General features: G+C 40.0%; 2 protein-coding genes across 2 annotated transcripts; one reads left to right on the forward strand and one right to left on the reverse strand.

Moving 5' to 3' along the window:
• Positions 1-572: 572 nt before the first annotated feature.
• Positions 573-24,314, forward strand: ppp1r36 (protein phosphatase 1 regulatory subunit 36). The gene is made up of 12 exons (XM_085396538.1): positions 573-646; positions 1,682-1,736; positions 14,368-14,812; positions 14,911-14,991; positions 15,120-15,256; positions 16,804-16,873; positions 16,973-17,071; positions 17,218-17,343; positions 19,220-19,262; positions 19,876-20,093; positions 22,043-22,243; positions 23,884-24,314. The coding sequence occupies exons 3-12, from the start codon at positions 14,712-14,714 to the stop codon at positions 23,981-23,983; spliced, it is 1,176 nt and encodes a 391-aa protein (XP_085252664.1). The 5' UTR covers positions 573-646; positions 1,682-1,736; positions 14,368-14,711; the 3' UTR covers positions 23,984-24,314.
• Positions 2,325-5,046, reverse strand: LOC146643427 (putative thiopurine S-methyltransferase). Its single transcript, XM_085396537.1, has 9 exons — positions 4,968-5,046; positions 4,247-4,387; positions 3,884-3,976; positions 3,659-3,791; positions 3,331-3,383; positions 3,171-3,245; positions 2,926-3,011; positions 2,757-2,801; positions 2,325-2,590 (listed from the first exon to the last, which is right to left on the reverse strand). The coding sequence occupies exons 2-9, from the start codon at positions 4,342-4,344 to the stop codon at positions 2,475-2,477; spliced, it is 699 nt and encodes a 232-aa protein (XP_085252663.1). The 5' UTR covers positions 4,345-4,387; positions 4,968-5,046; the 3' UTR covers positions 2,325-2,474.
• Positions 24,315-24,951: the final 637 nt, after the last annotated feature.

Consider the following 24,951-nt stretch of genomic DNA (forward strand, 5'->3'; position numbering starts at 1 on the left):
GTTTTTAAATTGTGTTGATAGGCCACGTAAAACCGATGGGTTTTTTTTTTCTGAATACAACAGTGGCGTTTACTCCGGGAAGAAACGGTAAAAACGGTGTTTTCTAAGGAGAGCGCTAGCAAACACGCTTTGCTTGTGAGTGAAAAAAGAGAAAGAAAAAACACTCCTTCTCTATTGGTGGAAAAATGTACCATGTCGACCAATCAAAAAATGATATGGCAACATGTGGCATTTGTTTTTTTGGGAAGAGGGGGACGTTTTAGGAGTGAGAGAGAGCGAGTGAGCGAAAGAGAGAGAGAGTTTTGATACGCGAGAGATTTGTGACGTGTTTGGAGTCTCAAGTTAGTGTGTTGTCTTGTGTAGTTAGTGTGTAGTGTAGTCGTTGTTTTGTTTTGTGTGTCAGCTCTGAATGTCACAGTTGCTGCAAAAAAGCCACCAAAGGCAGATTGCAGTGTAAACGCTGAGTGACACACCTGCAGGTTTATCCCTGTGCTGTTCTCATTTGTGTTATAGTGGACACAAACTATTTTTTGGAGTCGCATAAATAATTTGTGTGTCTTCTTCTTTGATGCAGAACACCTGATTTTCCTGTAAATGGTTTTAAATGGATATTTAAAAAACGTCTGCGCCTTGGCTGCATTTTTAGGTAAATAGTACCATATAACTTTGTTTGCAAAACTTGTGCATATTTTTTTTTTAAAATGTACAATTTCTTTTTGCATTTCAAGTTATGAAAATGATTCGTTAAACATGCTTGTGGTTTTTACAGTCAAAAATATCACTTTCTACTGTATTTAAAATTTTGTCTGAATTTAGATAAATTGTGCTGATACAGTTTGTCAAAATAAGAAAATAACACATTGGCAAGATAAACTGTTTTTAAAGGTGAAATATAGAGGCCAAATCAAAAGTAGTCAAAAACGGCCAATTATACCCTGGACCCCAGAGGGTTAAAGGCTAAAAGCAAAGTTGTCACCAAGTACTGTTTATATTTGTGTGTATTGCTGCAGCTTTTTAAAGTATTAGCTTGGTGCCTTGGTCCCTCAATGGTAATATGAGGGACTGATGCATATGGTCACAAAGAATAGCCACTTGTTTCTGTGCAACCAAAGTTCCCCGGCTTTCATTCAAAATGTGTTTCAGCACCTACACATGAAACTACTTTAACATTATAAATGTCTTCAAGCTCACACTGAGACAGTACACACATTTATGTGTATTTGTATATGAATATTTCATACTTTAAGCAATTTTGATAGGAAATTGCTTAATTTTAGAAATATTTTTGCTCTTTTTTGCTCTATAAAATAGTTGTTTTATTTTAGAATCATTCATCTTAGCAGTAGGATATACATGAAAAGAGAAACAAATTAAGTTTGAGTGAAAATGTACATTTTTTGCACTCACTGGTCAACTGACTCAGTGAATCAAATGACTCAAAAAATCCGATTCACTTTGGTGAGTGACTCATTAAAACTCGATTCAGTAAAAAGAATCAAATTTACCATCACTATCCCTCTGTGTATTTAAGCCCCGTGTTTTCCTTTGTCTGTGTCGTGATCTCCATAATCCCATGCTGTGTGTTTTGCCTGTCAGCCTGTTTGGTTTTTGTAGTTTTGAGTTTAGTTTTTTGGTTATGTTTGCAATAAATCTAAGTTTGAGTTCACATTTGCCTCCATAGGTCTGGACTTTGGGTCCTGCTATCCTGCCTGCACACAGCCTACACATGACAGAAAGTAAGTGAATACAGGAGATCTCTGGGGTGCAGTACTAATGTCATCTGCCAAAGAGTCATTCCCTGGTCAACCATAAGCCATGATTTAAGTATAAATCATTGACTTTTAAATGAATGACGACAGATGGGATGTACCACCGTGAGAGGGGTGCAGTGATTAGCGGAATTTAGGTGGGAAATAAATTTTTTTGGGGGACACTTCTTTGGGTGATTGGTGGAGAGGTTAAAGTAAATTTCTAGTTGAAGTATTCTTGCCATGTCACACACATTAGACACATATTTAAATTATTTTGTTTTCTAGTAGGACGATAGATAAAATTAAGTCTTCACTTGTGCAGTTGAGACCGACAGAAGCCAGTTTTGACTGTTTGTCAGTGTTCCTTGCACTCTCTGTGGGCCACGACTGAATAAAAGGTTTACGCAGGGGTGACTCCCACAGTTTAGCCTTTCGACATATTCTAAATTCAGTGGATTGTTTATCATAGAATTAATATTTTCTGAATTCTATGTTTTGTTTTGAGTGCAAAAGTCATAAATAAAATTAAACAGCTACAAAACTCATTAAAAACACCAGACATCTTGTCTTATGATCGTGTTTTTTTATTATCATGTTATTTGATCCATAACAACAACAAATAAAAAGGAGAATTATAAATTCTCTTGAATTTCAGGCACTTTCACTTTCCACTTTATTTTTCCTTCCCGGGATTTTCTTCTTCTTTCTCTAAACTCTGAGCCTTTAGTTGCTCTTTGGCGTGATGAGGTGCACATTTTCAAGAAATTTATCTAGTCCCCAATTTCGTTTGTCCACGAGAGCATCCTCTGACTGCAGCAACTCTATACCACAGCTGCTCCCTGAATTTAAAGAAAGTAAAACAAAATAATACACAATTAAAAACGTTTCTAATTATCTGGAAAAAAGACCCCATATTTTGTAGTTATACACAAATCTGTCAGTTATCACTTGTATTTTGGTTAATATATAAAATGCTCAGCCATAATTATTTTTCATAGTACTCACCAAACAGACTATGCACCTGCTCATCAGGCACGAAAAAGGGAGGCCCTAAGAGATCAACAGATTTTAAAATATGGTATTTTATGTTTATTCTCTCTCTCTCTCTCTCTCTCTCTCTCTCTCTCTCTCTCTCTCACTCACACACACACAATATAGAAATGATATAGAATACCTTGATATAAATCATGATTGTACAGTAAAGTGTCCAGGAGGTATCTGCAGTCATTCGCCATCAAAGAAATAATGAGAGCTGCATACCTACAAAATAAAAGAATAGCATTGGCATGGGACATCCGTGTATGGATACATTATATAATACAGTATCAAACTGTGTAAAACATAATGTTTTGGAGTTTATTTAGTTTGAAATAAATGTCATTCTAAGGGTTTAAAATGAGGGTCTTGATCTCATCTTACTTTTCTCTGTCTCCTGGGTTGACGGCCACGAGAGAGGCCCTGTCCCAAATTGCTCCAAACTGACCCTCGATGGAACTGTGAAGTTAGAAAGGAACTCAATTTAACAGTAATTTTAATTATTTTATTTTAAAAAGCATAAAACAATATGTAGTTTACTCACTTGGAGAAGTTGTACAGGTTACACTGATACAGGGAGATGTTTTTCTCTGAGTTCTAAAAACAAAAGACAGCACGGATGAACAACTTGTGTCTGTTTTAAAGTAAGCAATATAACTTTCTTGTAGCTTGCAGCCATTCTGCCCAAAATCTCACTGAGATCAAAACGGTTTTCAGAAGAAAGAGCTGCTCACATGCACATAATAAACTCAGGCATCACCATAAAAAACTCTATTCAGCGTAAAGACACTTAATTGCTGAGAAGCAATAACACTGACTACCTCAGCTTAGATCATTTAGTGGTCGTGTTTGCACACATGAAGTTCACCAACCTTGTAAACCTTTGCTCCAGGTATAGCAGGCACAGGCTCCTCGGTGTACGTCATGTTGTTCTCCTCAAAAAACTGACGAATAGCCTTTTCAGAAATCTCCACTCCAACCACTGAATGGCCCATGTCTGCTAGCCTGAGAATCACGAAAAAACAAAAGGTTAGCAAAGATGACAACTGACACTAATACTGATCAACTTAATTTAATTTAGTAAGATGTTTTCATACCACTTCATATCTACTGCTTTCCCACACAGAGGGAAGAAGAAGCGAACTCCTGTTCGTCCATTGAGAACTTTATCAATGTTTTTCTTCAGCATCCTGTTAGAAAAACAGTATTAACAGCAAAATACACATTCCTGCTGCAATCTCATGTTGAGGTGATGTCTGGTGATGTCTGGATCAGCCGTATTGATGGTACTTGTCTTAAAAATAGATAATCTAAGCTCACTTTCTAAAGCTTTTAACAGGACACAGCTTTAGGTGGTGATGCACCTTTATAGTTGATGTAATCTTCACAAGTCTTACATGCATTTGGGCTACTTTTGCACCCTCACTCCACTGAACTACATAAAAAAGTGGGGTCATTACTTGTGCACTTCAGGCTGATGGAAGCCGATTTTGTTCTGTTGCCAACGTTCCTCCCATTCACCGAGGGCCATGACCCGATCTGCCTGCTGTTCCAGCATGCTGGTTATGTTTGCCTGACGATCAGCGGTTAAAGGAGAGCAGCTAGACATGAGAAAAAGAATTGTTTGTGAAAAAACCCCACTTCATGTCGCTGGAGACAGGAAGAGAATGCATAATCCGCACAGGATTATGGTCTTGCACATAAAGACACCTACAGCAACGGCAAAATGTAAGCACGTGTGGTCCATGAGCTGTCACCTGCAGGGTTACAAAACCCAACCGATGGGTCATTTGAATCTTCTGGTAGAAAATCATCTGCATTAATCGTGGATCTGCACGAGCTTGTTGTCCCGTTATAAACTAAACTATGGCACGATGGCTATAACCAAACAAATGGTTTGAATAACAGCGTCGTTAAAGCGTCATTCTTAAGTGGAAATGAATAATTGTGTAATAGTTTATAACAATAACAATAACAATGTCAGATCCTCGCTTGCCTTGCAATAGCGCAGCATAAAAACAACCACAGTACTCGTGAAAAGACATTAGAACCGCACATGTTTTCCCGTAAACTCAAAGCGTGTCTCTCCTGAATGAAGGCTGCTAATATTTGTTCAGCAACACAGCTGACCGGGCAAGCTCTCCGATCAATAAACGCAGCGAGGCTCTCCTGAATTCTTACCCCGAGTTCTGTCTGCAAGGCGAGGCGTTCCGTTGAGCTCTCGGTCAGCTGTCTCTCAGTGTTTATAAAGTGCGAGAAGCGGGTTTTATTTCTAGTTTTGGAGGAGCCTGATGATGCATTCATGGTACGTCAGAAAAATGTTACTCAGCATTCTGAGTAACAGTATCTCGAGTTCTTAAATCATTGCTCAAGATTAAGCAAAGGAATACAACAAAAGAAGATAATGTGAATGTTGTGTGTGTGTGATTAGAACTCTTGGCTAATTTGATGGTACCTTTTATGCAGATGTCTCTGGGTACGCAGGGTTTTTTCATAAAGGCTCGTCTCGTAAAATATTAGATTTTATTTTCAGACTACAGTAAACATTACTCTTTTTTCATATGAGAATATACATTTTACCTCCTTGTATTTTGAGATTTTATTATTCTCGTTTTTAATTAAATAACCTTGTGTTAAAATGCTATTGTTACACCCCGGCCTAGGCAACCGGGGTGCAACGTAGAAAAACAAAGATAAGGAAAATAAAACCACGAAGGCTCTCCACCAAAATCCCAAAACGAAAATATCCCATGACGAAAGTATTGACAAACCCATTCACAACTATTTACAACAGACTATTTATTTACAACAAAACACCAAACTATTTACAACACGGGGGAGATCGCGACCATGACACACTGAAACACAGGGTTTAAATACATAGAGGGAGCAATCAGGAAATGGACCACAGGAGGGAAACACAGCTGGGGCAAATTAGAACTGACGAGACAGGGAAAATGTAAACTGAACACACTAAGATAACACAGACTTTCAAAGTAAAGCAGGAAATACATAAGTCATGCAAAAACAAAACACTGACACACCGAAACGTAACATTTCCCCCTACCCAAAAATCAAACATGTAACCCCAAGTGAAAAGTTTGATGCAGACAAACGAAGGCTGAAACGAAGGCAGACGAAGCTGATGGAGGCTGGAGCGGTCCCACTGACCCTCCAGCAGACGACGAAGGCTGGAGCGGTCCCTCGGACCCTCCAGCGAAGGCGGATGAAGGCTGGAGCGGTCCCACGGACCCTCCAGCGACGACAAAGGCTGGGGCGGTCCCACGGACCCTCCCCCCAGCGAAGGCGGATGAAGGCAGACGAAGCTGATGGAGGCTGGAGCGGTCCCACGGACCCTCCAGCAGACGACGAAGGCTGGTGCGGTCCCCCGGACCCTCCAGCAGAGGCGGATGAAGGCTGGAGCGGTCCCTCGGACGCTCCAGCGAAGGCGGATGAGCAGCTCACTAGCTGCACACACGGACACGCAGCCCACCAGCTGCACACACGGACACGCAGCCCACCAGCTGCACACACGGACACGCAGCCCACCAGCTGCAGAAGGCTGGAGCGGTCCCTCGGATCCTCCAGCGAAGGCGGATGAAGGCTGGAGCGGTCCCTCGGATCCTCCAGCGAAGACAGACGAGCAGCTCACTAGCTGCACACATAGACACGCAGCCCACCAGCTGCAGAAGGCTGGAGCGGTCCCTCGGATCCTCCAGCGAAGGCGGATGAAGGCTGGAGCGGTCCCCGGGCCCCCCAGCGAAGACAGACGGAGGCTGAAGCGGTCCTCGGACCCTCCAGCGAAGACAGAAGGCCGAAGCTGTCCCTCCTTCGGACCCTCCAGCGATCCCGGACGAGCCCCCATATGTTACACCCCGGCCTAGGCAACCGGGGTGCAACGTAGAAAAACAAAGATAAGGAAAATAAAACCACGAAGGCTCTCCACCAAAATCCCAAAACGAAAATATCCCATGACGAAAGTATTGACAAACCCATTCACAACTATTTACAACAGACTATTTATTTACAAAAAAACACCAAACTATTTACAACACGGGGGAGATCGCGACCATGACACACTGAAACACAGGGTTTAAATACATAGAGGGAGCAATCAGGAAATGGACCACAGGAGGGAAACACAGCTGGGGCAAATTAGAACTGACGAGACAGGGAAAATGTAAACTGAACACACTAAGATAACACAGACTTTCAAAGTAAAGCAGGAAATACATAAGTCATGCAAAAACAAAACACTGACACACCGAAACGTAACAGCTATATAAACTCTATTTTCAGTTATGAGTTATATGCATACCAGAATTTGCTTTTCAAATTGCCCATGTATTCCTTTGCGATATAAATAATGCACTATTTCCATCATGGACCCCTCTGTTTCTTTCTCTTTTCTGTAAACGCTTGCTGCAATCACGATTCAAACTGTGGCAGCTGTCACTAATCCTCAGAAAGTCTCTGGACTGTTGCACAGTGATTAGTCTCGCTTGCCCAGCCTGCCTCTCTCCACGCTTGGGTTGGTACGGCTCCAGTGATACGATGTTGTCAGCAAGACAATAAGAATTCATAATAATAATAATGGATTGGATTTATATAGCGCTTTTCAAGGCACCCAAAGCGCTCTATTCACTCTCGCATTCACACACTGGTGGAGGCAGCTACAGTTGTAGCCACAGCTGCCCTGGGGTAGACTGACAGAAGCGAGGCTGCCATATCGCGCCATCGGCCCCTCTGGCCAACACCAGTAGGCGGTAGGGTAAAGTGTCTTGCCCAAGGACACAACGACCAGATCGAACCGGCGATCTTCCGGTTACAGATGCGCTTCCCAACCCCATGAGCCACGTTCGCCTGTCATAAGGAAGGACGGAAGGGAAAGGTGTTTTCCGGACGCACAGCGGCGCAAGTGTTTGAGAAATCCCGGTTTTACACTGAGGCGCTCTGGCATAGGTCTTTTTTCCGTCGTTTCTACTTCATTAAAAAAATTAAAAATACACACACTTCAAAAAAATAGGTACCCTGCTTGTGTCAAAATTTGATTGATGACCCTAGCCTTGACCTTTTGACCCTACCGGAAGTACTCCGGAAGTGACTAATCGAATCCTGATGTGTGTAATATGATCCATAAGCGCAACGAATTGCATCGGGTGATGGGAGGGGGGAAGTGTCTAATCGATTTCATATGTGTGACTAATCGTAAGGAGGGGTGGTTCCTGGAAGGGTCAGAGAGGGAGGGTTCAGGGGCATGGAGAGTTCAGGGGGGTGATGCAGCAGATTTCTGATGAGTCGGCGGAGATCGGAGCGCATGCTGTATAGAGAGACAGAATGATCGCGGCAGTTAGTTTTTCACAGACAAACTCATAGTTTGAATTCTGTCTTAAATATTATGACAATGTGATCTTGATAACTATTTTCTCAGTAAAGAGCTATTTCTTTTTCCAATAGCGGCTTTATTTTACTTTCTCATATTACAGGCGCAATAAAATAAAAACCTTTAAGATTATCCGACTAGTAACGGAATGCATTTATATAGTGGTGGGTGGAGGCAAGCTACACCAGCGCTTGTAATGAAAAGAAGAACTTTCTATCTGCTTGTATCCTACAGGCTGCCCACCTCGTATGTGTAAAAAAAAAACATAAATCAGGGTTCATACGCCTTTTTCATGGTCAAATTCAAGCACTTTTAAGCACTTTCAAGGTCCCTTTTCAAGCTTTTCCTTGTTTAAAACATATCTATCTAAAATATAACAGGACACTGGCGTAAATTCTCGACCGTCTCACACTTCTGTTTAATCAGTTTTCTGTTTAACGTTTACTCAGCTGTGTAAAAATCCCGGAGGAACCCACCCGATGGATTAATAAAGTTTTATTTAATCTAATAATCTAATAACTTTGATCTCAGCCAAACCGATTTACTCCGGAACAAATAAAACACAGAAAAAAGGCAAACAATTACATTTTTATGGTATCCGAGTGACTTATATATCATGTTTAACCTGAGTAGCGAAAGAGCAGGGGTCTGAAAACGATGAAGCCGGGAGTCCGTTGCTCTCGCCGGCTGGAGTGACCATTGAACCCCCCGGCTAGCTATCGAGCGGGTGGGTAACAGACGTCTCCGAAAACGTCGGCACACTTTTGGAAATATACGATGTCTTGATAAACCAAGCAGATTTACACAGCTACTTTCTCGCCTGAAAATGTGTTAAAAGTTTATTTTGCGACCCAGAAAGATTAATAAGACTAATTTGAAAACTTAGCAGCGGCCGCCATTGTTGGCACCTGAAATTTGGCTGGGGTATGAATTCTGGGGTATGGTGGGCCACGAAGGACACACCCGACCCATCCTTCAAATTTGGGGAAATGAAGGACACATTTGTCGGCCGCATTTGAAGGAGTCGACAAATTGGGACAGCCTTCGTCGCCTGGCTGTGACGTAATCGGCCTTCAAATGCGGCCTCCGGAGGATGCAGCCGACGTTTTGGGACACAGCTGCTGATTCAGCACAGGAGGGAGGGGGTTAGTGAGTCCTGAGTGATTCATTCGCTCTATGATTCAGCACAGGAGGGAGGGAGTGAGCAAGGGGGTGAGTCTATATACGAAATAGGTATAACGTGTGCGTAACGTAAGTACGACATGGACACCGGGATAGATTTTATTGTCAACCAACTGCAAGGGCCTGGGAAGGATCACGGTTATTGGTCAAGTGTTTCGTGCCCACAAATTAGCATTTCGTTCGCACGTTATTCCCATTTCATGCCCGCGAAGTAGTATTTTGTGGCCACAATTTATTTATTTTTTGGACCATGTCATCAGAGGGGCTCCGTAGTTTCCCAAAAGCATGTAGGAAAATGTGTTATGGTCTGATGAAATCGAGGTTAAACTTTGTGGACATGATTCCAAAAGGCAGATTTGGCACAAAAATAACACTTTACATCACCAAAAAAAAAACCCCCAAACAAACACCATACCCATGGTGAATCATGGTGGTTTTCAGTATAATGCTTAGGGGTTTCTTTTCTTTAGCTGGAAGTGAGGCTTTAGTCAAGGTAAAGTGAGTAATGAACAGTTCCAAATCCCGGTCACTTTTGGCCCCAAAGGTGCCTGCTAGAAGGTTGAAGATGAAGAAGAATTTCACAACATTAACTTCAAGCATGCATCCAAATCAACAAAAGAATTGCTTCACTGGAAGGAAATTAAACTTTTGCAATTCCCCAGGCAGAGCCCAGACCTCACAATCTGACAAAATTGGAACACATTTGCAAGGAAGAGCGGGCAAATATTGCAGAGTCACAATACGCCATGCTGATAGACTTCTACCAAAGAAGTCTGAATGCTCTGAATTTGTTTAAGGGTGTACTTTTTTTTGTTTTGAAATAATTTATTGTGTCATCTTATATTTGACCTCTTGGTCAGATGTCTCTTGAAAAAGACAGTTTTACTATTAGTGGCATTTTTTTTTTTTTTTTATAAATGAAGGATATATAAAAATTCATTTTACCAAAAACTACCTTGATATTTATTTTATTATTATTTATTATATTTATTCATCATTCATGAGCGACATGTTCGACAGATTTAGGACTAAGAACTCATTTACAGTTTTGATAGTACAATCATTTTTTATTTATTTGCTTAGTTTTTGGCAGATGACCACTTTTTGGCACAAAACTGTGTACTCTACATACAGCTTTTTGGCTAACTGTGACTGCTCTGGCTTTAGCTGATTACTTACCAGTAGGATCAAATAGTCTTTGGTCGGGCTTTTTAACCTTGCATGCATTGTAAATACTCTCTAAAGGCACATGTGTATATGTAATCCTGTGCGGATCATCCATTCTCATCTCGTATCCAGCTACATGAACGCTTTTCACAAACAATTCTTTTTCTCTTTGTCTAAGTGCTCTTCTTTATCCACTTGTGGTGGGAGTAAGGCAAACAGAACCAGCATGCTTGGCAAGCAGGCAGATCGGGTCATGGCCCTCAGTGAATGGGAAGAATACTGGCAACGGAACGAAATTGTTTTCCATCAGCCCCAAGTGCACAAGTAAAGACCCCACTTTTATCTACCTCAGTGGCGTAAGAAAGTAAAAACTGTGTCCCGAAATACTTTCAGAAAACTAGTCCAAACAAGTTGGACCCCAACCCAGCAGAGATTAAGGCCTCATTTTAAACTGATGCTGATGCTCCCAACAATCAGAAAAGGAAGGCAAGCTTATTGATACAGTTTGAGGTCAGCTGGAGCTATTTGGTTCAATTTTGGTTTTTGGAAAAAGGCAGGAATAAAGGAGCAGGCTTGGAGAAAAGTGAGTGAATATTGAAGGACCTGCTGGCAGGTTATGGAAATGTGTTACTGTAGCTTGATTCCAACGATCTGCAGTCTTCCCATTGGCTGCAAATATTTGTGTTTAAACAAGTAATGTGAGGTGAAACCTTATGCATTGCTTTGCATTTGGTGTGAAAGTTCCATTAGGGAGGTTTAAAGTTATTTTTGAATCTGTTCATCTCTTAGGTCCTTTTTTTTGTACCTGATGAGCAGTTACACAGTCTGTTTGGTGAGTACTATGAAAAATAATTATGGCTGAGCAGTTTTGCACACAATCATACAACCACTGCCTAGAAATTAACCAAAATACAAAATAGATATGTGCAGAATTTGTTAAATTTATGGGTCTTTTTTCCAGAAATTTCCTGATTTTTTTTTTTTTTTTTTTTTTAATTTCAGGAAGCAGCTGTGACATAGAGTTGCTGCAGTCAATGGATGCCATGACAGACCTACAGCGACAGTGGTGGCTGGATAAATGTACTCAAAATGCGTACCTCATCACTCCGAAGAGCAGCTAAAGACTAGGATCCCAGTTTAAAGACCTTAAGAAAGCCGATCCTGGTGAAGGAAATCCTAGGGAGAAAAGTAAAGTGCTAAATGAGTTTTTTTCAGTTCCTGAAAGCTTTTAAAAACAATACTTTTAAAATAGAACAAAATGTTTATAACGCCTCAGTTGTTATACACTTTAAATGTTAATAAATTACTTATAAAACATTTACAAAATGTGTGAGGGTTTTTTTTTTACGAGTTTGATAGCTGTTTTTGTTGTATTTTTTTATTAATTGCATTCTTTTAGGACATACTAAAAATAAAACCATATATAGAATGTAGGGGCCTGTAATGTTATGACAACCAATCAAGTGGTTTTAGAATACAGTTATACAGATCTGGTGTATTGCCACAAGTCAAAAGCTTAAATCCCAAGAGTCCTGTTGGATTTATAAGTAGTGCTAATTCCGACCAGTCCACATCTACAGCATCTGACGCTTTCGAATTTAATTGTGAGCCAATGGCCAGTTTTCAGGAGTCAACAATATAAATGATACTGGACTCTTTCCTGGCTCTGTCCATGTGCATTAATCTAATAACCTGGTGCAACTGTGATTCATCCTTTTTAATATAACTGATTTGAAAAGAAAAGGTGAGTGAAGAAGAAACTCAGTGCATTGTGAGTGGTCCCCAGCAGCTTAAGTCTATTGCAGTGAAACGAACGGAGGGTTCAAGCTCACCTGATCCAGCTCTTCTACAAGCTGGGAAAAAAAAAAAAGGGACGTTTTTAACTCGTTAAAAGTACAGAGGGTGAGTGTCCCAAATCCAAACTGGGAGTTAGTTCCACAGAGGAGGGGCCTTCTTCTATGGAACCATAAAAAAAGAAGAAAGACATTTGCTTTTTGTTATGCACTGTATGATTAATACTTCCAGATTTGTAAGCAAAGGTGTTCTTGGAAATAATGTCCCCATCTGATAAGAAAATATTTACCCTCAAACCGCAGCTGGTTTTTGGCTACACAGCGTCACTGTTTTGGTGTTATTTGCCTCACTGGTTTGTTTTATGAATCATTGGTACACCACAACATAAAGAAGGATGTGAATGTGGGACTAATAAAGGGTAACTTACATTGTGAAACTTTTCCATATGTTTTGGGTGAATAAATTGCTTCTAGCCATGATATCAATATATTTCCAAGTTTATTTACATCACTAAAAAAGAAAAATCTGATTATTTACCTTAAAAAGCTTCTCATTTTATGCAAGTCATTTGGCAAGTTTCAGACATCACAGTTTGGTTTCTCACGTGACAAAAGAGAAATTCTTTGTTTCAAGAAGTTGGACCAGTTATCAAAGGCATGTGAGCTAGAAGCTTTGACTATCTTTTCTTGCAGTGGATTTGCACAGTAGAAGATGCAGATTACTGCATCTGCAGTAATCTAACCTAATCAGCTCTGACTAACTACTGATTCTTTTGTGTGTGATCACTCACCCTTAGATAGCTGCAGCTAGGTCTGGTTTTGTAACATCATGTGTTCTCAGCCCTGTCTCCAGATATGAATGTTAAAGTTTCTCGCTAAAGTTCTCATTATATCATTGGTCTTAGTTCAAACTGCCTTTTGTATGCAAAGAGGGGTCATAGGAATGACTGTAGCCATGTCGGTATGCTTTGCCCCACCTGGAGCCTCATTTATCAGACGGACTACCGATGAATTTTGATAGCATACACGAGAAGTAGACAACTTTGCATGAACTTTCCTAACAAAGTGATAGGAATTATCAGCTAAAGATATGAGAAAATGCTCGCCAGTCATGTCATATCATAAAGAAAAAACCACAAGTAATAACCGCTGCTGTTCGTGCTTTGCTGAAAGGCATTAAACACTTTCTCAGACCTGAAATGACCTTTTTTATTCATATACAAAAATTGTTTTTTGGGTTTTTACCCGCTCTCAGTACAATGGTTTTTCTCAGTAAACCCTTATTTAACCTGATACTATACTATATGAGGTGAAATAGCAAAACACGTGCAATCAGAATATGCATAAGCAAAATTTACTTAATGCTAAATTCTGTAAAGCAACCAGAAACAAAACATTAGGAGAGATTTTAATCTTACATTCAAGTAGCTGTGATACATACATCAGTGGATGACCCAACAAAAAGCAAGACTGGGGTTGGACTTCTTGGACACTCCAAAGAGTGATTCAAGCTTATGAGATTCGAGTGCTCAGGAAAGCAGATACTGGGTAAACACACAAGCGCTTAGCCAGAAAAAAGAATTAAAATAGAAAATGGATATTCCAGAATGATTACAAAACACTCCGCATATCCTTCTCTCTCTCTCTCTTTTTTTTTTAAACTTTTTGCACTATATACTATAGTACACACATTAATGCTTGACTTTTGAAAGATGTCAAAAAATGTACTGACTCTTTAGACCCCTGCAGTATATCTAAACACAACAGCAACTTGTATGTTCATTTTAAATATGTTTTGACTCCTTTTTTAATTGCAATAAACTGTGACTATCGGGGATTTAATGGGGGTAACGGGGTTTATTTTACGGGCCAAATAACGTTGTAGTAACATAAATCCTAACAGCATCATCAGGGAGAAAAAGTGATGTGTAAAACACTATGAACACCATTAGCAGAAGGATATAATCTACTGATGGCCTTATGGGGTTATGTTGTACGATTAAAATGCTTCTGCACGCGTATTAATCCAAGTTTGTTTGTTTTTGTGCTTTTACAGCACTCCGGTCAGCTAATTGAAATCCGCATCTGAAGGCTCTGACTGCCTCTGACCAGCTTTTTCGCCATTGGCTGTTGCCTGGATACCGTGGCTAACATTAGCAAACAACAAACAGGAAGGAGCATAACGGAGTGAAAGCTTTCTGGGAAATTTGTGTTATAAAAATGACAAAATATTTAAAGGATTCCAAAAATGTAAGTTACGACAAATAAATGGGAGAATTCTTAAACTTTTGGACATTTTTGTAACAAAAAAGTGTGGGGGGGATATCAAATGTTATTTTTCTGCCGGTAAATATTACCGCGCGGTGTCTGGGCTGCTCCCTTTTCGTCGTTAACCTTGAAATGCCAGACTCGAAACTCGCCGTGTGTACTTTTCAGGTGAACATTTCCCCTTTAGGCCGCTGGGTTTGGAATGATAAATCTAAAAAGCTGGAGTTTATCAGGTGAGGAAAGCAAGGCAATAAGCCACTAGTATACATCACCTGCGAGCAGGAGAAACTGTTAAATATCACAATGGTAAGCTTTTCTCTTCCGTTTCTAGTTCTTACCCAAGAGAAGAGAATGTTTTGACGGCGAGTCTAACCAATAACAACATTAAAGAGCTTCAGGAGCGAGCAGAGTGGTATGTGTGGGTCAAACAGTACCTTAAACTTGAAAATAAAAAGACTCTTCATTTGTTTATTTATTTTTAAGTAATTCGTGATGTTTAGGGAACTAACCTGCACATGTTCATCTCTGCTGTGTCCTCAGGTTGGCTGACATATTTACAATGAACCACAGAGGGCGCCAAAGGATTAGGAGCAGACTGAGCCCTGCTCATTTCAATGCGTACAGGTCCTCAGTGCTGAAGAGACAAGCGGACCGGGTCACCATTGAGGATGTTAAACGCAAGTCCCACTATGATGCTGAACTAACAACACTTATATTGTGTGATTTGAGGGTCATTATACAATTGGAGGACAATTAAGGGTTCAAAACTTACATTAAAAAAAAAACTTTTACAAATATTTTTGTGTTATGTATTTAAGAAAAACAAATAATAAACCGTTTGTGAAGCTAAGGAATCAGAGCTACCCTTTTTCTGAGATATTTTAGTTGCTGTGTGCTAATGCTTGACACAACCCTTAAGCTGCAGGAAAAAAATCCATCAGAGAAATTGCTACAATATTAGGAGTGGCAAAATTTACAGTTTGGTATATCCTGAGAAAGAACAAAAGCACTGGTGAACTGGTGCAACGCAAAAAGAGCTGGACGTCCACAGAAGACAACAGTGGTGGATGATCACAGAATTATTTCCATGGTGATGAGAAACCCCTTCACAACAGCCAACCAAGTGAACAACACTCTGTAGGAGGTAGGCGTATCAATATCCAAGTTTACCATAAAGGGAAGACTGCATGAAAGTAGATACAGAGGGTTCACTGCAAAGTGCAAACCACTCATAAGCCTCAAGAATAGAAAGGCTAGATTGCACTTTGCTAAAAACCATTTAAAACCACCAGCAAAGTTCTGGAAAAACATTCTTTAGACAGATGAAACCAAGATCAACCTCTACCAGAATGATGGCAAGAAAAAAGTATGGAGCAGGCGCGAAACAGCTCATGGTCTAAAGTCTATCACATTATCTGTAAAACATGGCGAAGGCAATGTGATGGCTTGGGCGTGCGTGGCTACCCGTGGCACCGGGACACTAGTGTTTGTTGATGATGTGACACAGGACAGAAGCAGCTGAATGAATTTTGAGGTGTTTAGAGACATTGTCTGCTCAAATCCAAATAAATTGAGAAATTGATAGGGTGGCATTTCATAATACAGATGGACAATGGCCCAAAACATACAACCAAAGCAACCCAGGAGTTTATTAAAGCAAAGAAGTGGAATATTCTTGAATGGCCAGTTCAGTCACCTGATCTTAACCCGACTGAGCATGCATTTCACTTGTTGAAGACTAATCTTTGAACTGAAAGGCCCACAAACAAACAGCAACTGAAAGCTGCTGCAGTAAAGGCCCAAAAATGAGGAAACCCAGCATCTGGTGATGTCCATGAGTTCGGATTTTCAACCAAGTATTAGAAATGAACATTTTATTTTGAGTTATTTCATTTGTCAAATTACTTTTGAGACCCTGAAATGAAGAGATTGTGTTAAAATGCTTTAGTTTCTCTAGTTTCTCACAATTCTATGTAATCTAAAAGTCTGCACTTCAACTGAATCTGAGTTGTTTCATTTAACCAGAATTGTTAACCAAAAAAAATTGTCTCTGTCCAAATATTTATTGGCCTAACTGTATGTGCACATTTTTCTACCAATTGCTTTTAAACTCAGACCAGACTTCACATAAAATGTCAAACAATGACTCATTTAGTTAGATGTTGATATTTTTACATCTACTGACATTAGATGGCTGTTTGTGATTACACTTTCTGTGTTGTAGAGGTGGCTGTCGGTTTGCTACAGGAGAATTATTTGCTTCCCGTTCCTCTCCGCTTTCTGGAGTTATTGAAGTAATGAATTACATAATATGACCTTATCCATTCATAACTTTTTTTTCTAGGTATCATATAAAAAAGATCTCATACTTCTGTGCCCTTGTCTTGATGCAGGAGTGACGAGCTCGATGAAGTCCTCATTACACTTCTTCTTTACCTGTCTTGCTTTTTCATACATAAGACCCTGAAGAATAAATCTGTGCATACAGCAGTGTAAGTAGAGTACAAGCTGGTAAATTCTACCTTTGTTTGAATCCTGTTGTATTTTACTTACATGCATCTGTGTTTAATTCCATTTCGTGTCTCTTACCGCTCTCTTTTTTTCCTCTTCGGCTCCTTAATGCCATTAATGGTGATAGCCTGTCAGAGCACCAGATGATGGTGGAGGCTTGGGCTAAAAAGGAGATGGCTCAAAAGAAGTTGGCTGTCTGCTACTTCCGCCTGATGATGGATCTGAAAAGAGAACATCATTGCCCATATCACAAGTGAGCAAACTCACTGAACAGCTGGTAGGCAGAGAATGTCCCCTTTTCTCTGTAATATTTTCACTCCGATGTTGTATACTTGTTATGTATACAGATGTATTACTTATGATACTTGAACAAAAATACTTACTGAGTAGCAATAGTGAGACTTTCTTAAAGAGGTCTAAGGAAGCCACTGAATATTATTTAGCTGAGATTATATTTACATCACTAAGTGCAGCATTTAAAAATGTTTTTATTTTTTGCTTTCCATTTTTCTTGTCGTTTGTTATCAGCAGTGTGGCTGATCAAGATTCCTGAAGCCTCAGTAATGAAAAAGAAATTGTAGCCTCTTTTAATTCTAAGGGCTTAGATGTCAGATTATATACGTTATTATGTAAATTCAATCTCAGGTTTATAACAACATGTGTCATTATTTATTTTACATAAACTAAACCCAAAATGCAGAAGCAATGTGTAAAAAATGAAGTACAACATTAGTGCTTCCAAAGGAATTAAGAGGGTAAGTAGCAGTCAAGTGCTGCTAATCGCTTGATTACTTGATCATCAGCAAGTGTGACCACCTTGTTAAAAGCCCACATTTTGGCAGTTTGCTAATCTGTAGTAACACAATGCCAGTGATGAAAGACATCAGTCATGATCTTAGAGGAAAAGAGTTAAGCCATTTCCAAACCATTTAATGTACATCATTCTACAATGAGAAAGATTATTCACAAGGAGATAACATCCAAGACAGCTGCCAATCTTTCCATTTTTGGATGTTTCAGAAAATTCACCTCAAGCGCAGACTGTGCAATTCTCAGAGGAACTGTCAGAAACCCAAGAGCTACATATTAGACCAGGGGTGGTCAACTCCAGGGCTCGAGGGCTGTTGTCCTGCAGGTTTTAGATGTTACCCTGGGTCAACACAGGTCAATCACATGATTAGTTCGTTACCAAGCCTCAGGAGAACTTCAGGACATGTTGAGGAAGTCATTTAGCCATTTGAATTTTCCATTGTACATATATTGTGCTTGGAAGACACAGGAGTAAAGAGTCTTTAACCCTCGTGCTACCCTAGGGAAAAACGGGACCATTTATGGTACTTTTGGATTTTCGATTTTAAATATATCAGTCATTTTAAAGACCAGTTGCATGATACTTGCCCAGGATGTGAATTTTAGGATTATTTTTAAAATTCAATGATCCCCTCTATGGTGTGGTGTATAGTAAAGGAGATTCACATATTTACCCCCTCCCTTTGCCCTTGTACCATTTTGGGTCCCATTGACTCCCATTATAATCACATATTTTCGATATACTGTAATCCTGACATGTGATACAATACAGAAAAAGTGAGACACTTTATAAAACATAAATAAAATCAGAATGTAATGAATCTCGTCAATTTTTATTTACATTTTACACACCGTCTCGCTTTTTGGAATTGGGTTTGGGAGGAAGGAGTTGAAAAATATGAACTCTGGTTTTACTTTGCTCAGAGAGCCCATATCCACATGCTTTCTTCCTTTAATTGGATTCAGGTAATAGGTATATTTTAAAGAACGCTAACACCTTGATGCTAGATTTTTTTTATGTATTCTTTCTGAAGATTTTAAAGGTTTCTTTGGATTTCTTTTCCAGTTTTTATGCTTACATTTTATCACAGATTGGCATGGTGTTGAATACTGTTCTTTGTGGTCATGTCTTTAAAAGGGTTTAATCAGCAAAATGGTACCTGCTGTTTAAGTACAGCAAATAATAGTTTTTTAAATGTGGCCAGACAGCTCACAAATCCTAAACCAAAAAGTTAGGCTCTATGCTGAAATCATTATGTCATTCATAGTCAGTCAATACCAGTGTGTTGTTAATACAAATATCCTGTGTTTATTTCTAGGAGGCAGATATCGTCAAATAGAAGAGAGTGGCTTCTTCATGCGGTAAGGTGCAATCATGACAATGTGCTGCACATGTTTCTCACATTCAAAGCTTACGGATCACCCAGATTGATATATTTTTAATGAGTGTTAGGAACTGTTCCCTATGTCAGTTGTCTAACTTGTTGAAATCTGATGAATTTGGCTGGATGTTCTTGAAAGATTCAAAACTGTATTGTCACACCTGTAGACAAAAATGGGTCCTTCAGCTGGTCAGGGTCGAGGCCAGTTCACCATCTGTGATTGCAGGCAGCGGGGAGCAGAGCAGAACCACACTGAGTGGTGTTTTAGCTGGTGTCCTTAATGAATTAGTTACTGGTAGGGGATGTTGATTCAACACAGGTGCTTTGCTTTGACAGGTCCTCACTGGTATTTAGCCAGGTGGCTTGACAAGGAGAGCAATGCCACGCTAACTGCAGCAGCCTATTGACTGCTCAGTGTGTGACCTTTTGAACAGAAATAGCTATTGTGACCTTTTCAAAAACACAGATGACTAAGGTGCCACCTGGGGCTTTGCTCTGCGAGTAGGGATACTAAATGTTTGTTCTGTGAATACATGGACAAAATGTACGAATGTCCGCTTGATAAAGAACTGATTCGGTCTCCCTTTTTCTAGTGCTTGTACAGCTTCTTCTGCTACGTGGCCTGGGTGACGTTTGGCAGGAGGGACCTGAAGGACATCCAAGAGGAGGTTGGACGTCTTTTGTACTCTGACTCGTTCAACATGGCAGTGAAGAATATGACTGACGGCGACTCGGGAACTACCAGTAATGGTTCAGTGGAGACAGGAGCAGCTCACTCCAAGATGAGACATAATAGTCCACTAAAACAAAGGTATATAAATGTGAAGTAAAGGTTGTTTTGAGGTGTTACTACAGACTCCTCTGCATATTTTTATTTAACAGGTATTTAAAATGCCTTTGAGTAGACAAAAGTGTGGTAAAGTTATGCTCCTGATCACAGTCCTACTACTGTGACGTTACCATTCCATATTTATTGTTTTCACCCACATGCCAGTCAGAAAAGGTTATAAAGCAGCACATGCAATGGCCTTGGTGTATAATTACAGCATTGCTGAGGTTTTCCCATTGATGCCGGCATTTTTACAAGCAATTCTTTAAATATTTACAAATGGTGAAAAGCAATCATGACTAGAGGGTAAGGTGGAAAGAAATTGTAGGTAAAAGGAGATCGTTATTCTGCTTTAGCTTGTTCCTAAATTCACTCTTTTAAAGTTTATTCCAGTGGATGCTTAGAAACAGACCAAACATCCAGGTTACCATTTCTGTTCATCTACATTGCAGAAAAGAAATTGGTGTATTCACTCAGACCACCTGAGTGAACAGGGATGAATTAGAAATGGAAGGATGTCAAAAATTCCCAGACACACTCCTAAACCTTGTGGAAAGCATTCCCAGAGATTTGAAGCTGTTATAGCTGCAAAGGGTCGACCTCATATTAAACCCTATGAGTTAAGAATGAGACGTCACTCAAGTTCATGTGTGTGAAGCAGATGAGAGAATACTTTTGGCAATATAGTGCATCCCATGAAATCAGTTTCCAGATTTGCTATTTGGAAATTAGCGCCTAAACACTTATTGATTTTTAGTTTAACCATTAGTATGTGTAACCAGTCTTAACCTGGATCACCACATTACACTGCAAACAAGCTAATAGCTCGGACAATAAATTTGAGTTTGATGGATGCCATGTATGACGTCTAACTGAAAAATGATTGATGTAGACAGATTCACGGCTTTGTCCAATAGGAGGGGACCATCTGACAGCCTGCTTTGTGTAGCTCAGTTCTGTTGGACATGAAATGGGTAGTTTTGTAAGCTGTCAGAGGGCTGGAGCTCTTTCCTGCTGTCAGGTTGAAAGCAAACAATCAAAAGCCAGGCTTGAAGCTTGCTCTCCTCCTGAGGGTGGATGTACACAATTTGAAATGCCTTCATCACCCACAGAAAATGCTCTAAAACATCTGTTAGGCCAGCGGTCTCCAACCTTTTTTGCACCACGGACCGGTTTATGCCCGACAATATTTTCACGGACCGGCCTTTAAGGTGTTGCGGATAAATACAACAAAATAAAACTAGTACCGGTACCAAAAAAAAGAAAATTTATTCATAACACACGTGAAAAGACCCAGGAAAACCGAGTAAACGATAAAAACGATAACAAAATAACGCTGAAAACCGATAAAAACCCTGAAAACCATACATTTCACACCTGAGCCTCAACTCTCGCGGCCTGGTACCAAACGACTCACGGACCGGTACCGGTCGGAGGCCCGGGGGTTGGAGACCGCTGTGTTAGGCTATGTATTTGTTGTATTTTTTTTTTTCTTTAGTATCAGCATCTGGATCTGGAAAGTCTTACTACCATAACAGCTTTTCTGATTAACCACGTCAGGATATGTATTTAAGTTTCCACCATAAAGATCATAGGTATGACAAATTAGTACGAAATGTGTCTTTTTCCATAATTTACACAGCTGTTGTGTAAATTATGTTGCTTGGATGAGCTTTCATATAGACAAATATTCATTATGGCTTTAGTGTTGTAAAATATGTAAACAGCTCCAGAGTTTGCCTTTCTGCTGTAAGCTGTGTAAAATGTATTTGAGAGAAATGTGTCCACACTGCTGTATGACACACACAATCCTTCTCCTTAAATATACCCTTTTTACACTTGCATATTTCCCTTGGGGGTTTAAATATAGAATGTTTATTTATTCATTTATTTAAAATGCTCACCTGTTCTGTGATTTGGCTTTTTATCAGCACATCCCAAAGGCACCCACTCCTCAGCAGCATAGTAAATCAGCGATCCCCTCTGATGGTGTCTCTGCTGCCCTCGCCCAAAGAACAGTCACCCCATCTGTTCCTGGGCAGCCGAGCCAGGAATCAGATCCCTCTGAAGGCCGAGTACTGTGACACCAAAGCCCTCATGGAGCAGCTCGACCAGCAGCTGGCCTCTGTCAGGTGATGTAGAACTTCATGTCCTTTGTGTTTTACTATGATGAGGGGCAAAATGGGTTGGTTTGACTACAGGCGTATCACAAACAATGGTCAAGGCTGTGTGACAGAACATGAATGAGGCTTATGGCAAGCTTGTTAAAAGTCACCCAGAAGACAAAGAGACGAGTGCTTCTGTCAGTGTTTCTTAAGTTTAACCTCTGTTTTGATCCAGCTTATCTGATACCTACTTCTCCTCCTTACCTATTAGCAGGAGCTTACCTACTGCAAAAAAAAACTGCCTTTGGTTGTATAAATAGTAGGGAGATGATGACTGTGTTCTGCATTTTGAGTCTGATCTGGTTAAATTAAGTGTACTTAGTTAAAAATTAAGTACACTCCATGACTCAGTAACTTTTAACAGTAACAAAAAGCAATAACTTATAATTTAAATTTTAACCATTCTTTCACATCACTGTTGAGGAATTCTGGCCCATTCTTCTTCTTTCTTGTTTATGCACTGCTCTCTAATGGCCCTGGCACAGCAGGTTCAGGTCTTGACTTTTAATAGGCCATTGCAACGCCTTCATTATTGTCTTTTTCAGCTGTCTTGTTGTAGATTATTGCTTGAGATTATTGTCCTGTTGCATGACCCAGTTTCAGTCAGACAGCTGTCGGCCTCACATTTGACTCCAGAATACTTTGGCATACAGAGGGGTTCACGGTTGACTCAATGACTGGATGGTGTCCAGGTCCTGGCCACCCTCCAGGATGGGTGCAAAACAAGTCCAGATCAACAACCCTCCACCACTGTGCTTGACAGTTGGTGTGAAGTGCTTGTGCTGATATGCTTTCATCAAATGTGGTGCAACTGACTATGGCCACACATCTCCACTTTGGTCTTGTCTGTCCAAAGGATATTGTTCCAGAACTCCAATGGTTTGAGCAGGACAACCTAAGCTTTGCTGCTGTTCCTTTTAGAGAAAATTGTTGTTTTTTTCCTAGCAACCTTTCCAAACAAGCAAACAATTGCACAGTTATGATCTTTAACATTTAACATGCCAACAGAGGTATGTAGAGTCTGAGATGTAGCTCTTGTTTCTCTGAGCATTACAGTCTGACCTTGGCGTAAAGTTGCTGGGATGTAGTGAGTAATCTTTCTCACTGTATAATGATGGACTCAGATTGTTTGGACAATGAGCTTAGAAAAAAAGTGGTTTATCTAAGATTATTGCTGATGCCTTCCTCCTAAGGATTGTCTTAAACTAACAAAACGTCTGCTTTTACAGAGGGTCGCACTTGATCAGTTAATCAAGTCTATTAGATTAGCACCACCTGGCTGCTTCTGACCCTCGTAATTCTAATGTAAGCAGTGAGGATGTTCTTAGTTTTTCATAGGGCTGCTTACAGTCCTGTGAAGACTTTCTTTTTTCGACTGTAACTGACTGACTGAAATGCAGGATGAAAATATTTTTTATGTAAAAAGGAAACCTGTAATCTTTAGGGCCATCTAATTACGTTTTGTATTTGATCTAAAATGTGGAATAATTCATAGATTTTAATTATACAAATGATGTTCCTTTTTTGTTATAAGTTATAGATAATATTTCCTCCAAGATATCACTATTGTTTTTATTTTTTTTTAAATCTTTCTTTCATTTAATCAGGTTTGGGATTCTTGGGAAGCCCTTGGATCGATTCAGCCACAGTACGCTGATACCCTATGGACAACAGAAACATTTCATGAGGATAAGGACAAGGAAGTAGACAGTGATGGTAATAACAGTGCAGATCATTCTGGAATCTGTGCTCAAGGTACCGAGTTGTCCTTCGTAGGACACAAGTGGCGGCCTTTTCAGACATGGAAGCGCCATCCACATAAAGATTAAAAACTGCACACTGTAAACGTTGCATATTGAATGACTTGCATGTGAATGTGTGTACTCTCAGTGGCCTAACATCTATTTGCACATCACACAGGTAAAGAAAAGGCAAAGAATGAGGTAGAAGCTGAGATTTCAGTCTTTCATGTGTGGCTCATTTTCAAAAATCATATTCCTGGACTGTTATCATACATGCTATTTGTTGGGATATGCCTCTGAATATAAATCTGTTTAGTGCTTCCAGCTGGTGGTGCTGTTGAATAAAATATAATGAAATCCATAACACTTTTGAAGGTCTCCTTTCTATAGAATATGAAATATATTCAGTTCACATAGAAAAATAAAGCAAGTCGACCTCAGCGTGTTCATAATTCAAACTGGGCGATATGTAAAATTATGCATGCTCCACACCAAGATTTTTTAATTTATTTTAGGTCTTTGAAGGCTTTCCTTCAGTTGACTTTGTCATTTATGGGTCCTTGTGCTGTTGGAAACAAGACTCACAATCATGTGAACTAGTGCCACACACACACACTCACACACCACCCTAGCCAGGCTTGGAAGCAGAAGGGGCTTTGCCTTTGCCCTAATTGGCTGTGTAATCTGGGACACCAGGAGTAGACTTAAGCCCTGTGAGGATAGGAAAGAGAGCCTGGGAAGCATTAGGACGGGGGATGGGTCGCAGGATATAGTTTTAATTTCAAAAATTTTGAAGTGTATTTGATTTCTGCCCAAGTGCCTTTGACACAATTCAGTTTTCTTGCTTGTTTTTATTCAGGTCACAGAGGATGAATGATCTGAAGACAGGCACAGGGAAAACTGTAAAGGTCACATGCTACTCTTGTTCTTCTT

This window comes from Rhamphochromis longiceps, linkage group LG22 (genome assembly GCF_057381845.1).
Source record: "Rhamphochromis longiceps isolate RC_006_pf linkage group LG22, R_longiceps_female_GT1.1, whole genome shotgun sequence".
In the NCBI taxonomy this organism is placed as follows: Eukaryota; Metazoa; Chordata; class Actinopteri; order Cichliformes; family Cichlidae; genus Rhamphochromis; species Rhamphochromis longiceps.

What these genes read in the sequence shown, in the direction of transcription:
- ppp1r36 (XM_085396538.1), top strand. Translation starts at nt 14,712, where the DNA reads ATGCCAGACTCGAAACTCGCCGTGTGTACTTTTCAGGTGAACATTTCC. An exon ending in CTTCAGGAGCGAGCAGAGTG is followed by an intron (nt 14,992 to 15,119) that starts GTATGTGTGGGT and finishes CTGTGTCCTCAG; the next exon opens with GTTGGCTGACATATTTACAA. An exon ending in AATAGTCCACTAAAACAAAG is followed by an intron (nt 20,094 to 22,042) that starts GTATATAAATGT and finishes GCTTTTTATCAG; the next exon opens with CACATCCCAAAGGCACCCAC.
- LOC146643427 (XM_085396537.1), bottom strand. Translation starts at nt 4,344, where the DNA reads ATGCTGGAACAGCAGGCAGATCGGGTCATGGCCCTCGGTGAATGGGAG. An exon ending in AACCTGTACAACTTCTCCAA is followed by an intron (nt 3,246 to 3,330) that starts GTGAGTAAACTA and finishes CTAACTTCACAG; the next exon opens with TTCCATCGAGGGTCAGTTTG. An exon ending in GCAGGTGCATAGTCTGTTTG is followed by an intron (nt 2,591 to 2,756) that starts GTGAGTACTATG and finishes CTTTAAATTCAG; the next exon opens with GGAGCAGCTGTGGTATAGAG.